Below are 15,838 nucleotides of genomic sequence, written 5' to 3'. Positions count from 1 at the left end.
ATTATTTTTCAATGCAACCAGGCTGATAAGAAGCCAGTAACTGCTTTTGGCTCCCTTACAAATAAGAAATGCTGACCAAAAAAAGGACATTTAACTGGCTTTCCACTGAAGGCTAAAAAAACCCAAAAAAGACCTTTTCTTTAAAGGGGAGAGGGCCGTTTTTACAGCCATTCACTCACCAGTGGCTCAATTCTTTCCAAATATCTCCCCTCTGAAGCATACACTGAGAAGAGGCAGGTTTTTTTTTTGTTGTTGCTTTTTAAATAATTGCTTTGTCAAAAATAACCTCTTGCCCTAATTCTAAAACAACACATTTCCTCATACAAACAGTCAGTGTGGTGCTGTGATAGCGGCCTCGGAGTCAGGAAAACCTGGGTCCTGGGGTCACACGCTGGCTGTGTGACCCTGGAAAAGTCACTTCAATGCTCAATACCCCCCACAACTCTCTGAGGCTGTAAATTACAAAGAAGGTCCTGACCTGCTTTGGTGAAGGGACCTTTCTTACCTGGGAGTTCCCTACATCAATGAAATAATGTTTATACAGTTCTTTAAGGTTTGCAAAGTGCTGTCTCATCTGGTCTTCCCAACAACCCTGGGAGACAAGCTGTTATGATCCCCATTCCACAGGTGAGGAAACTGAGGCTGCGAGGGGAAAGGACCAATCCAGGGTTATGCAGCTAGCTAGTAAGTCTCATGAAGCAAGTCTTCCAGACTCTAAGTCCACAGCTCTAGCCAGTACATCATGTTGCTGTCTACACTATCCCTATCATCTAATTATATCATTTGAAGCTTAAATACATATTCTACATATAATGTAATTTGTCTTGGTTTTGTAAACTTTTCAATAACTGCTCCTCTTGGAATCTGAGACAAATCCTTACCACCTCTTACTTACTTCTCAGCTATGAAAACCAAAACACAAGGTCTTCCACATCTCTGTCATCCATTCCCCACAGGCCCTAACTCACCTGCTGCACCTGTGAACGAAGCTACCTGCTAGAACAACGCTAATCTGAGATGAGAGCATGAAGCCTGAGACTGACTCAGCTGTTACCAAAATGGGCTCAGTGGCCAAATGGCGGGCTAAGTTTTTCTGACAGCTGTCCTTCTTGATATGAATCAGGCGCCTGGAGGGTCCCACCGTGTCTCCAAAGCGTCCTTGGAGAGTGGCGCAAGGGGTGGTGAGACCCAAGAGAAGACGGCCCTGTCCAATTCATTATTGGCCTTTATTGTCCATCAAGGAGACTGAGCTCTGGACTGGAGAGGTCAGAAGCAACACGGCCAGCAGGGAGCGGGTGCCCAAGATGAGAAAGAGAGCCTCCAGGGGCCCAAGAGAGGAGCTGAGAGAACCCACAGAGGGGACTTCAGAGCCACTGACAGTGATATCTGAAGGGTCATGGGAAGTGGGAGCCATGCCACAGGACCAGAGAAAGGCAAAGGCCCTCGTTTTCAACAAGGGAAGAGACTATGCACGGGGTCTGCAACCAGAGGTCAGTGAGGCTGACCGATTCCTGGCAGATATTAGACTTCATCATTAAAGAGAGTGCTGACAAGGGGTGCATATAGAAAGGGAAGCAGCGACCACAGAGCTAGCAAGGCTTAACTGGTCACATCAGAATGAGATCATTTCCTTTCTGAGATGGGAATTGTATACGTAGTGTCTTCTTAGATTTTAGCAAAAGCATCTGACAAAGTTTCTTGTACTATTTATGACGGAGGGCTGGGGGACAGACCAGAGTGCAATTAGGTTGGAAAATGGTTCAATGTCAACGTGGAAGGTGCCACAGGGATCTATGATGTTTCCCAATCTTTTTTTTTTTTAAGGCAATTGGGGTTAAGTGACTTGCCCAGGGTCACATAGCTAATAAGTGTCAAGTGCTTGGTCTGAAGCTGGATTTGAACTTAGGTCCTCCTGACTTCAGGGCTGGTGCTCTATTCACTGTGCCACCTAGCTGCCCTTTGTTTCCCAATCTTTATCAATGGCTCAGATACAAGCAGAGACAGCATATATATCAAATTTGAAGACAACACATAGGTGGGCAGGATTGTCAATGCACACTTTACAGGCTGCAATGCTGACTGAATCTAATAAGATGAAATTCATTAAGGATAAATGTAAAGTTTTGCACTTGAGTTCAAAGAGATAAACTTCCCAAGTACAAGATGAGAAAATTCTGGTTAGACAGTGTTCCATATGAAAAAGATCTGGGTGTTTCAGGGAACCACAAGCCCTCTAAGTAGAAAGGGTAGTCAAGAGGGCTCATGCTGTCTTGGAGCCCTCATCACCTCTGGCCTGAACAATATTATAACAGCCTCTTAATGGGACTCCCAACATCTAGCTTCTCCCCTCTCCAAGTATTTTCCTCTTCCAAATCCATTTTTAAAAATTAGCAAACAATAAACCTGGCAGGACCTTGTATTCTTCTAAAAATGTATTTTGGGGGGCAGCTAAGTGGTGCAGTGGATAGAGCATCAGCCCTGGAGTCAGGAGGACCTGAGTTCAAATTCGGCCTCAGACAAATAACATTCACTAGCTGTGTGACTCTGGACAAGCCACTTAATCCCATTGCCTAGCCAAAAAAAGAAAAAAAGAAAATTAAAAAAAATATATATATATATTTTGGTTAAAGGTTTTATTAATAACACTGACCAAGAATTCCTCCAACTAAGTCTGCATAGTGACTGTTTATACCGAAATTAACTAATTTCAATCTACAAATTATCATCATTTTTTCTCTTCCTAAGGCCTCACATTCTCTCTGATCCTGAATTGCCAGTGAGGCAGCTGGGTGAAACAGTGGGGAGAGTGTTGGACCTGAATTCAAATCCTAGATTAGATACTTACTACATGTGTGACCTTGGGCAAGTCACTTAAAGTCTGCTTCAGTTTTCTCATCTAAAAATAGCACCTACCTCCCAGGGCTGTTGTGAGGATCAAAAAAGATAATACATGCAAAGCACTCTGCATATCTTCAAGCACTATAAAATGTGTTTATAAATAATGAAAATGTATTCTCTCTCTTCCTCTCTCTCTAAATATACAAAGAGATCTATAACATATATAAAGAGAGAGACAGAGAGAGGAAAGAGAGAGAGGAGAAAGAGAGAGAGAGAGAGAAGGAGAGGAGAGAGGAGAGAGAGAGAGGAAAGAGAGAGAGGAGAAAGAGAGGAGACAGAGAGAGAGAGGGCGTACTTTGCTGTTCTTGTAAAAAGAGGGCTTGGCCTGGATAGTTCCAGCTGCATGTCCCTAGGATGCTCGCCAGGATTCTCAGTTTCCCTGTTCTCTTCCTTCTCATTCCCTTCTCATTGGCTCTGTGTGATTTTTTTTGGCCGACATGTCTGATATGGAGCTTCTGGCCTGGGCTCCTGAGGTCTCAGCTCTCATTCAGGCTGAGCTATGCCTGCCAGCTTCGTGTTATCTACAAAGTTGAAAAGCCCTCTTCTCTCCCCATCCAAGTCATTGATCAAAATGTTGGAACACATAGGCCCAGGAGAGATCGGCAGTGGAAAGAATGTTGGATCTGGGGCCAGAGGACCTTGGTTGGAGTGCTGGGACTGCCTCTCACAACCTATGTAACTGTAAGCAAGCCACTTAATCTCCTGGACTCTGCTCTCCATCGAAGGATGAAGTGGCCAGATTAGGTAGCTACCTCCAAGGGACTTCTTCACTTAAAGAACATGATCCTAGAACAGCTGGAGTATTCCACCAGGGATCTTCAAGTTGGCAGTGACTCATCAGTGACAACTCTTTGGTTGGGTCATTCTGCCAATCAAGGCTTCATCCATCTGTACCAACATCTAGCCCACATCTCACAAAGGATAATATGGGAAACCATCAAATACCTCAAAGAAATCCAGGGATGTCATTTCTACAGCATTGCTCTCATCTACCAGTCTAGGAACCAACCCCCTTTAAAAAAAAATGAGGCTCATCGGGTCATGACCTGCTCTTGATGAAGCCATATCAGTTTTTACTGACTGTTGCTTCCCTTTCTAAATACTCACAAACCATTCCCATTATAGACTTTGGCCAGGAAGCAAAGGCAAACTACCCGTCTATAGTGTGAAAGACTCTTATCTTCCTTTTGCTAAGACAAGTCAACGTTTGCTTGTCTCTGGTCTTCAAGCATCTCTTCCATTCTCCATGAATATGAAAAGCTCAACGCCATTGACTCAGCTTAGCACCTGCTAGTTCTTTCAGAACATCCAGATGAATTTCACCTGGGCCTCAGTCAATGAGGGTGGCTGGGCACTCTCTATTTCCACTTTTATTGTGTTAGCAGAAGGCAGCCAGACAGGTCCAAGAGCCATTTTGTATCCTGGGGGTGGGTTTCAAGGATTGTCTTGGCCAAAGAAATCTCTGTCTCTCCAAGCCAGCGGGCCGGTGATGTACTTAGCGAGGCTGACCCTCAGAGAGCAGGCAAACTCGGTTACTATGCCTGTGCCCAGGGGCTCTCCAGCTTGGTGGAACCTGCGGGAGCTTGTCTCCGTTGATAGAACCCAGCAAAACCCAGTGTGCTGCACAGAGGCATCAGAGGACCCCTTGGTCTATTTGCAACAATATCAGAATTTGCTGTGGGTTCCAGGTAGGCCAGTTCACCTCAGCCAGAATATATAATAGTATTTTTGGGGCCTGGTTTGCAGAACCTAACAACCCCTGACCCCGACCCTGGTCCAGTGGGAAAACGCATTCTGAGTTTTAAACAGCTTCCTTGAAAAAGCCCGTTCCGGTCTCCCTAAACAACAGGAATTTCTGAGGAGAGAAGAGTAGCTACAGATTAAAGAGTGCTATTACACATGTCTCCCAGAGAGCTGTCCTCGAACCTGGGGCAATCTGGCTCAAGCCTCTCCCTGACACAAGATGGTCGTGTGACCCAAGGTAAGTCACTTAACCTCAGGGCTGTGGGCAATGCTACAAAAGGCACAGAAGGTGCAGACCCACACAAGCAGAGCTATCCTCACCCAAGAGTTTCTTCTACCAGTAAAATCCCAGGTCCGGTCCCAGGTCCCTAGCCCTACTCCAATGGTAGGAGTACAGGAGACAGTGTTGCCCAATGGGTAGAGCCGGCCTCGAAGTCGGCAACCACTGGGTTCAAGGCCCACGTCTGACACATGCTGGTTGGAGGACCCCAGCAAGCCCCTTCACCTCAAAGCGCTCCAGGGAACTTGCCCAGCGGCAGAGAAGATGGCTACATGCATTGGTAGAGGGGATTTCCTCTTCTGGGAGTTCCCTACATCGGTGTCATCACAGGCCCAGACCTTCAAGAGCAAGGCTGTGGGTGTGCTCTGTCACACCCTTTGCCACCCCTCACTTAGTTTGCTTCCAATCTCAGCTGGAAAAATTCTGAATGTGTGGATGTGAGGAGTGGGGGGAGGGAGACGGAGAAAGAGGGAGAGGGAGAGAGAGGGGGAGAGAAGAGAAGGGAGAGACAGAGGGAGGGAGAGATATACACACATATAAATATATATATATACACACACACACTTATAAATATATATGTATACACATACAAACATATATACCCACAATTATAAATAGATATGTATACACATACAAACATATACACCCACAATTATAAATATATATGTATACACATACAAACATATACACCCACAATTATAAATATATATGTATACACATACAAACATATACACCCACAATTATAAATATATATGTATACACATACAAACATATACACCCACAATTATAAATATATATGTATACACATACAAACATATACACCCACAATTATAAATATATATGTATACACTTACAAACATATACACCCACAATTATAAATATATATGTATACACATACATACAGATAGGAATGTATAGGTATGTATGTACATCAAAGCGTAAACTCTAGAAGCTTAAAATGGCACTAAGATTTATAAGATGTCATGTAATACATAGGCACACATACATGAGAATGTATGTCTATGTATGTATATAGACATATAAATATTCACACAGCACTCAATGAAGGCTTACTGGTTGAAATGATTGATCCTTAGCAAGAATGGAAGCCCCAAACCAGTATATTCCAGAGCCTTGCCCGTCCTTTTGCAGGACCAAACTCAGTTTCCCTAGAGTCCCAGAGATGATTCCTTAACTGAGAGAGCCAGCAGCTGCATATTTCTCTGGCATTACTCTCATGGAACATTTCTATCAGGAATGGCCAGGGCACCCTCAAGGTCGCCCACAGGACTTGGGGTTGGTGGTATTGAGTATGGGCTGCCCCTCCAAGGGGAACAGAAAGGGAGCAGGGCCAGACAACTGTGTTCAGCTTGGGACTGTGCATGTGGGGATGATCTGGGGGTTCAGGGGTTAAGCCATTGCCCTGAGAGCTCTGGCAAAGTCCTGCTGGCATGACTGATGACATGCATGCCTGGGGTTCATTTCACGGGAATTCAGACCAAACAAATTCAGTCCAAACCTAGGCACGGCTAGAAGGACAGGCCAACAAAGAAGAGGTGGCTCTGTGAAATGCACCCCCAAAGGGCAAACCTAGGTCGGGGGCTTAGAGAAAGAAGCTCTTTACCTCTTTCTGCTGCCTCTCCAGCTCCTTCATGCGGATCTCTCGAGCCTCAGCTCGGGCGGCTCTCTTGGCTGCAAGCCGGGCTTCAGCCTGAAAAAGAAAAACGATGGTTAATTTTTAGACCAATTCATGCTTTCACAGTACAACATTAACCACAGTCCCAATGCTGAAGCTTGATCACTTTCCAGTGTTAATTCACGAGGTCAAAACGGGAAGGTGTCTTTGAGATGTCTAATCCCAGCTCCCGGGGAAGCCTGCAGACCCTTCTCCAATGCGTGTCATTAGACGCAGAAATGAAAATCCAGAGGATCCCAAAGGAAACCAATTACACTGAGATAGTTTTATCAAAATACATATTTTTAAAGTTCATGGGCCCCAGGTTCAGAACCCCTAATCCAGGCCAAGTCTCTCTCTTTACAGCTGAGGAAACTGAGGCCTAGGAAGGTTCAATCAAGTCAATAAAAAGCATTTATTAGGAACTGACTATACAGGGGCAGCTAGGTGGCACAGTAGATAGAGCACTGGCCCTGGAGTCAGGAAGACCTGAGTTCAAATCCGCCCTCAGACACATTAACACTCATTAGCTGTGTGACTCTGGGCAAGTCACTTAACCCCATTACCTAGCCAAAAAAAAAAAGGGGCTGACTATGTGCCAGGCACTGAGCCAAGCCCAGGAGACATGAAGAAAGGCCAAAGCTGTCCTCAGCCCCAGGGAGTTCAGTCACAGGATGAGACAACATGTGAACAACCCTCCGCAAACAGGGTACCGAGAGGGCCAATTTAAGGCTCAGAGATTTGCTCACGGTCGCAAAGGTATTGTCAGAGGTAGGATTTGAACACAGGTCCTTGGATTCTACAGCTTTTTGTTGTTCAGTTGTCTCCCTCATGGCCAACTCTCCGTGACCCCATTTAGGGTGTTCTTGGCAAAGATACTGGAGGGGTTTGCTATTTCCTTCTCCAACTTACTTCACGGATGAGGAAACTAAGGCCAACAGAGTGAAGTGACTTGCCCAAGGTTACCCACCTAGTAAGTGTTCAAGACCAGATTTGAACTTGAGAAGAGGAGTCTTCCTGACTCCAGGCCTGGCGCTCTGTGCACCATGGCGCCCCCTAGCGCCCAACTCTAGAGCTAGGACTCATCTTTTTGAGGTGAGAACTTAGGTTCAAATCCCTCTCTGACCCTCAGCTGTTAAACCGATCCTCCTAAAACACAGATCTGATCGTGGCACCCCCTATTCCAGCGGCTCTCTACTCCCTCCAGGGATTAACCATGAAACCCTATCTGGCTTTCAAAGCCCTTCCTCAGCTGCCCCTCCAGACCACTTACATCCCACTCCCCTCTCTATCACCGGCAGTCTGGCAATGCTGGCCTCTTTCTGACTCCATGTTTTCATTGGCTGACCCTGTGTCCGGGACACCCTCCTTCCTCACTTCCGACTCCTGGCGTCCGGGCTTCCACTGAGTCTCAGCCTAAGTCCCACCTTTTGTAAGAAGCCTTCCCCAGTCCTCTTTAACAATGCCTTCCCTCTGAGAGGCTCACTCCCCAATCGGAGGTGGCTGGGCGGCACACTGGATGGTGCGCTGGGCCTGGAGTCAGATCTGAGTTCAAATTCGGCCTCAGACACCTACTAGCTATGTGACCCTGGACAAGTCACTGCATGTCAGTTTGCCTTGGTTTTCTCATCTGTAAAATGGGGAAAATAACAGCACCTACTTCCCAGGGTTGTTGTGAGGATTAAATGCAATAATAATTGTAAAGCATTTAGCACAGCCCTGACACATTGTAAGTGCGACATAAAAGTTAGTTTTTATTTTAAAATTTTATTCTGTGCGTATCTTGTTTCCATGTCGTTGTTGGCCTGATGTTTCCCCCCAGCAGCCCATGAGCTCCTTGACAGGAGGGCCTTTTCTTTTGTCCTTTCTCTGTAACTTCAGCACTTAGCACAGTGCTTGGCACATAGCAGAGTCATAACAACTGCTAGTCACCTGACACAGACTACTTTGTGACTCTGAGTAAATTACTCTGCATCCCTGGGCCTCAGTTTCCTCAACTGTAAAATGAAGGAGCTGGACTACAGGGTCACTGAGGTCCCTTCTAGCTCTAGGCTAAGATTCCATATAAATGTCAGCTATTATTATCATTATTATTATTATTATTATTATTTCTTCTCTACCGTAGTAATATGCTAAGTGGCATAGTGGATAGAGCGCCAGGCCTGGAGTCAGGAAGACTGAATTTGAATCTGGCCTTAGACACTTATGAGCTACAAGACCCTAGGCAAGTCACTTAACCGTGTTGCCCTTAGTTTCCTCAACTGTAAAATGAGCCGGAGAAGGAAAGGGCAAGCCACTCCAGCATCTTTGCCAAGAAAACCCCAAATGGGGCCATGGAGAGTCTGACATGACTGAAAAGACTGAACAACTACAATAGCAATGGTGTCATGTCCTTCACACGTTGTTAGACACCATGTGACATATACCAAAGCAGTTAGAGGTATACAGTCCTGTCCATGAGGAGCTTACAGTCTCCTGGGAGAAAGAAACAGGCAAATTAGAAGTCTTTTTGCCACTGGTTTCTTTTCTTTGCTTTTTTTTCTTTTTGACCACACTAGCAGTAATGTTAAGGTTTTATGCATGAAAAGCCATAATATGACTAGCTTGGAGTTGCAAGCACGGTAACTAAGCTCCTTTTCATCCCCTCCAAAATATAGGTAAGTCAAATAGTGCCAATCATGTTCAAGGTCAGGTTCAAATAGGCCTAAGTCTGTGGCAATTCCCCAGGTTCTGCACATTATCCAAACCCCTCAGAGCAAGGGTTCTTAACTTGGGATTTGGGAGTTTGCTTTTTAAATATTTTGATAACTGCATTTCAATATAGTCAATTCCTTTGTAATCCTATGTGTTTTGTTTTATGCATTTAAAGCCATAATTGTGAGATAGACTTCACCAGGCTGTCAAAGGGGTCCATAGCACAAAAGAGATGAAGAACCCTGTGCCTTCAAGCAACCGTTTGAACTCTTTTATCTGCTCATGTCTAAGTCTGGACAACACCCATACGTGGGCACATACAAGCAAGTCCGGATTACTCTGCCATGTCAGCAGTGACTGAATGAACTGGCTCAAGGACGGCCTCTGCTCATGTACCAGCCTGCCCGGGGAAGACAAACCTCTGACTTGAACCTTCTTTCCCCACCCAGACAAAGCCCTGGAGTGCAGGTGTAAGTCAGCCCCAGAGTAGGCCCTGAAATCTGCTTTCTCAGCAGGATGCTGGCAACCTTGGACAGACGAACAAAGTACACCAAAGGAAGAAGTCTTTTCTTTAGAAGCCACCTGAACGAGCTGGCTTGGGAAGAGGGGTCCTGAGCTCTCCTTTTTCTCCTCCTCCCTGTTTCTGTCTTGGGATGATGCTGAAGGCTGCTCTTGTCCATCCTGTCTCGCCCCCAACACATGATGCTACTGAAGGCTAAAACTGATGTTACCTAAGGGGCCTAGTACCAAGAGATGGGATGAGAAGGAAGGCCTTCAGCATTACTGACCTTGAGCACCGGCGATCTACTCGGCCCTGAACCCAATGTTTAAATCAAGTGTTCAGCTGGGATAAATGAAAAGGTAATGAAGTCAAAGAGGATAGTATTCCCAGATGGTGGTCACAGGTCACATCGATAACACTCAGCTAGTCAACCAGATAACTGTGAGGGGTCATTGCCATGGGCAGAGTTCCAGGGTTCCTTGAGCTGAGCTTCCTATTTTTGATCGGTTATTACTTATGCAGTATACTGCTTAATATGGGCAGATAGGTGGTGCCATAGCCCACAGAGCTCTGGGCTAGGAGTCAGGAGGACCTGAGTCCAAATTTGACCTCAGATATTTACTAGCTGTGTGACCCTAGGCAAGTCACTTTACCCTGTTTGCCTCAGTTTCCTCATCTGTAAGATGAGCTAGAGAAGGAAATGGCAAACCACTCCAGTGTCTTTGCCAAGAAAACCCCAAATGGCATCATATAGAGCTGGACATGACTGAAATGACTTAGTAATCAGAACTGCAGGAAGGGTAAAATGGAGACCTCAGGATACTGGGCTCTGATTAGAGAGCTTTCCCCTTAGCCCACCCTAACCCCCCCAGGTGACTAATTGTTGCTCTTTTATCGCCCTCCTCCCGCCCTTAAATGCTGTCTTCCCCTATAGAATGCAGGCTCCTTGAGAGCAGGGACTGTCTTGCCCATTTGTATTCTGGCAGACAGTACAGAACCTGCCTGGCACAACCTAAGAGCTTAGTAGATGTGGTTTTTTCATTCATTCCCCACCCAGCTAAACGATGACACTCTTAGCCCAGCTGTAAGAGGTCCCCATAACCTGCCTTCATGCAGATCCCAGATCTTTGTGGGACATCACCCCCCAGCCCCTGCTTAATTGCGTCCCACGGTGGTGCAGTGAACAAAGCTCTGGGCTGGAGTCTGGAAGGTGTGGGTTCAGATCCTGCCTCAGGTACTAACAGCTGGATGTGAGCAAAGCACGTAATCTTCCTGCTCCTCAGCCTCCTGATTTGTAAACCAGAGGGCTGGACTAGATGTCCTCTAATATGCGATCCCGGGCCTCTCTATTATGGATCTAGCATAGCATAATAGGGCCACCTCAGAACAATCCTAGCCCATTGCCTTGAGAAACTGAGGATCAGGAAGATTATGTAATTTGCCCAAGGTCACCGAGGAAGAGTGAGCATCAGAGGTGAGATTGGAACCCAGGTCTTCTGACTTCAGGTCAATGCTCTTTCCACTGAACCACACTGCCTCCCAAGGACAGGATAAGAGCCTTGGGATCTGAGACCCTTCACGCAGATGGCTTCAACCTATCTTCCTGGATTGATTTTACACTATTACCCTGCCGAATGGTTCCACCATCTTGGCCCACCATCTTTCTCTCTCTGTGCATTCATACAAGCCATGTTCTCAAGGAGCACAAAGCCTCTAAGCTCTGTATACTGAAATCCTCCTTTTCCTTCGAGGCCCAGCTCAGACATCACCTCCTCCAGGAAGGCCTCCATCCCATTGCTCCTACCTCAAATGTGTACTTTGGAGTGTCCATTGGCCTTCATCACATTCTGCTTTCAGTCAGACTTACTCCGATTTGATTCGTATAATCCCACTGGATGGCAAACTTTGAGGCAGGGGTGACAGCACCCTTTAGCTGGGGTTCCCTCATCCTAGCACAGCTTCATGGTGTTGTTTCACTAAAAACGTCTAATAATGACTTCGGGAATCAGAAGCAGTATAGTGTAGTCAAGTTAAACACTAGGCATCTAATAAGTGCACCTTGGTAGGCCCTGGGGACACAAATACATAAATCCTTCTTCTCATGGCCCTTATATCCTAATGAAGAGATAATCACATAAACATATGTAATATATAAAGTATAAATAAGTAAAATACATACATGATCATATAAAAAAGAAATACAAGGCACCTTGGTAGTGGGGAGACCCTAACAGATGTGGGAGGGGGAATGACCCAAAAAGGCCCATGGTGCTTGAACTGAGTTCTGAAGGAAAGCAGGGGCTCCAGAATCAGGCTGAGAGTTTGGAGACATGGGTTCAGACCTGGCTGAGTGACCAGAGGCCAATCACATAACCCCTCTGGGCCCCCATTTCCTCATGAGAATAACACCTGGTATACAGTTGAAGGACAGTGCTCTGTAAAGCCCAAGGCCCGAACTCTATAAATATGGGTCATTATTCTTTGGTGCTCCCTGGGCCCCATCACTGTGGGCCCCCCTCTCATGCTCTGCCCATTCTTGTCCACGTTCTGTGAGAAATCCTCCACGGAGGTGGGGGGGGAGGGGAAGGGAATCACTACTATTATGAAATACTGGAAGGCACCATCTGCTCTCCCAGTTTTGAATTCTCCACTTCTATTTATTTAGGTGATAAAACCAAGCCACTTTGGCTCTTGCTGAGAGGAGTAAATTGACAAGACGTGTAGCAGCTTTCATGCAAATGCTTCAATCTCATTGCTCATATTTACAAGCACCCCCACAGAAGAAATGGAACTCGGGGGTTACTGAGTCCAGCTATTCACAGATGGGGAAACTGAGGCCCAGAGGTCACCAGAGCAGCGAAGGACCTCAGAGGTCGAGTCCAGCCCCCTCATATTACATGAGAGGAGACTGAGGCCCGCCAAGGTGAAACAGCTTAGGGTAATAGATCCAGGCCAGGAAGAGTCCTGGCTGGGGTCGTCCACTGTTGGACCCTCTCACTTTACACATGAGAAATCCAATCCCCAGGGACAGGAAGTGATTTGCCTGAGGCCGCCCAGGTGAACAGAGAGGTGGCTCAGTGCCAAGCCAGGTCCTGACTCCAGATTTAGTTCTTTCCACTAAGCCCTGCTCCCCCACCCCCCATTTCAAATGTGAATGTGAATGTTTTCTCAAGGCAACAGCTTTCATCACCTGGACCATTTGAGAAAGAAAACAAGACAAATCGCACACCCATGCACACACACACATACACAAGCAACTTCCTGCCACAATCACCAGATGACACTCATGTGTGACTCCCCCCCCAACAGTAACCACCCATCCCGAGCCCAACTATAAATATGAAGGCCAGACGCCATGGTCCGTTATTGGAAAGGGCTCTGTGTTGATCTCACCATAGCCTGAACGTTCTTCTACAGCCACCGTCTTCCAATTCAACCTATACCCACTGACACTGATTTTATTTACTTTGGGCCCACTCTGCTACGGTTTGGGCTATTGATTCCCGCATATTCATGGACTGTTAGTGTTAATATATTCAAGCAGAGCGGGCCCCTCCCTCCTTCCATCACAAAGCATCTCCTAGGCTAAGGCTCTGGGCTAAGCCTTGGGGACACAAATCAGAATTAAAGGCTAGCATTTACTTACTTGAAAAAGGCTTTACTTGGATTATGCCATCCAGCCCACACCACCCCAAACTCTCACCCCCCCCCCAGTCTAGGGGCTTGGAGGAGGTTTCACAGATGATTGGAAGAGGCCCGGGATCCCCAGAGCCAGGAGCTTTGATTAGGAGGCCACCATAAAGAACAAGGCGCAGAGGGGAGGCAGCTGTAGGCTCCCTGACATGCCTCCCAAGTACCAGAGAACAGCTCCAGATGGAACAGAAAACCAGCCAAAGCTGTCTCCCACCCCCAATCAGGTTGCACTTCAAGACCCCAGGGGAAGATTAGAGATCCCAGGGCTTTGGGATTCTCTGTTATAAAAATAGGACTGGGCAGCAACATTCTAGATTACTGCTCGAAGTAAGCCTTCAGAATTCTAAATTGGGAAAAACAGCTTTCCCTGGCCTCTTATTTGGACTACACACTTTAAAAGGGCAGCAAATGTTTTTCACAGAAGCCCTCAGCATCTGGGTGAAGTGGGCTCCCTCTGGTTACTAGTACTCCAGCGAGGCCCTTTGAAATCCCATAGCCATGAAAGCGAGGAATCATTGGACCCAGAGGCCAGGCCAACAGACACAAATCCATGTGAAAACAAGTTTGGCATCAGTCAAAATAAGAGACCATTTTGAAAGCAGCCTCTCCCAGAGAGTGCCCATTATGAACTTTTTTTCCTTAAAAGAATTTGACTGGCTGCCTTTCAAAGTGCTAGGATCCCAGATCAAGAGCTAGGAGGGGCCACAGGGACTAGCTAATCATTATACAGATTTGGAAACTGAGGCCCAGAGAGGGAAAATTCATAGGCTATAGACAATTGGAAAAGACATCAGAAGTCCAAACCCCTCATTTTACAGAGAAGGAAAATGAGAAGGACGGAGAGATGGAGAGATGGAGGGAGAGAAGCAGAAAAAAAGACAGAGACACAGAGACAGAGAGAAAGAGAGAGACAGAGAGAGAAAGGCAGAGGCAGAAGTGAAGTGGGAGACTGTACCATTTCATCTGGACCCCAGCAGGTGACTTCGTTCATTGCACGTGTAGTTACAGAATCCTGGCTCAGCCACTTGCTACTACTTATGTGATCTTAAGCAAGACATTTAATATCTCTGAGCCTCAGTTTCCTCATATGTTGGACTAGAAGACATCTCAGGTCCCTTCTAGCTCTGAATCTCTGCTAATATGAAGAACCTAATACATGGCTCTATTATGGAAAACTTCGTACTGCAGGCAAAAATTAGCTGGAAGTATTGGTGAGTCAAGGAAGGGGAAGTCTAGTAAATGAGACAAAAATGTACCTCTGAGAAATCCAAAGGCAACCAGTGACCATTGGCCCTTGATGGAAGCGGGGATGGTGGTGACAGCTGCTCAGCACTGCTACCCCCCAAGGTCAACATACCAGGGTGGGTTTAATGCAAATTAATAGTCAAGCAATGCTTGCTCACCATATGGAGAAAGACCTCTGCCTGCTGCCTGCTCACGGTTCAGTTCAATAGCTGAGAAGCCCCAGTCCAGGCAGGAGGAGCTAGAAATACCTTCCTTTCCTGTGACCCTGGAAAGCAGCGGATTTCAAAGCTGGCTTCTCTCTTCCAGAGTTCACCAAGGACAGGCAAGTTTTGCTGAGTGACTCATTTAAACTGAACAAAAACTACCTTTAATTAAAAGGGAGGCATTCTCTCTCTCTCTCTCTCTCTCTCTCTCTCTCTCTCTCTCTCTCTCTCTCTTCTTCCTCTCTCCTTCCCTTTCCCCTTTCCCACTCCCCCCACTCCTTCATACTGGAGAAAAGACCTAATATACAAAAGGAAGACAAAGGTGCATCTTGCGAATTCTGCCCACCCTCTTCCCCTTCATCCCCCAAGGCTGAAACAAGCCTCAGTTTAAACCAAGGTAGAGGAGGCAGCCAGTATCTTTAAGGAACCATCTCCAAATAGGTTCTAGTGAGCTGGCCATCTTAAAGGCCACTGAATCTTCCTGTACTGCTCAACATGCGACCTGAGGGAGGGCGAGTGAGAACAGCTGTTTGTATGATGACTGACCACAGAGACAAAAGATTCTTGGTGTTCATATTAGCCTGTAAAAGGAAAGGTCTTGTTTCTCCTGGTATTTTTACCCAACATGAAACAGCTCTGGCTTTGAGTTACAAAAACAAGGAAAGGGAACCTGAGACGCCTCTGAATCATGGACAGATCGGGGAAATGAAGAGTGATCAAGTTGTGGCCAGAGCTGAGTGGCAAAGAGAAAAGAGCCCAACAGGTTGGCTCGACAGAGGCCGGGAGGCAATGTTGTTCCTGTGGCTGGCCTGCCTCGGTGTGACAAAGAGCTCTCCCTGACAATTCAATGGATTCACCAGGCTGCCACACAGAGCCAACAAGGGATAGGAGTCAAAGAGCGTCAG

General features: G+C 46.4%; 1 protein-coding gene across 34 annotated transcripts in view; it reads right to left on the bottom strand.

Moving 5' to 3' along the window:
• The window catches only part of LRRFIP1 (LRR binding FLII interacting protein 1), a 201,290-nt gene that overhangs the window by 85,373 nt on the left and 100,079 nt on the right, over positions 1-15,838 (bottom strand). For all 34 annotated transcript variants that reach the window (XM_020972215.2, XM_020972216.2, XM_020972217.2 and 31 more), the window contains exon 2: positions 6,546-6,632. In XM_020972215.2, coding sequence (XP_020827874.1) covers positions 6,546-6,632 — 87 coding nt within the window. The remainder of the gene's footprint in view (positions 1-6,545; positions 6,633-15,838) is intronic.

The sequence above is a fragment of the Phascolarctos cinereus genome, unplaced genomic scaffold, assembly GCF_003287225.1.
Source record: "Phascolarctos cinereus isolate Bilbo 61053 unplaced genomic scaffold, phaCin_HiC Scaffold_5;HRSCAF=322, whole genome shotgun sequence".
In the NCBI taxonomy this organism is placed as follows: Eukaryota; Metazoa; Chordata; class Mammalia; order Diprotodontia; family Phascolarctidae; genus Phascolarctos; species Phascolarctos cinereus.
Note: the sequence above shows the minus strand (reverse complement) of the source record. Positions and strands in the feature narration are given on the sequence as shown.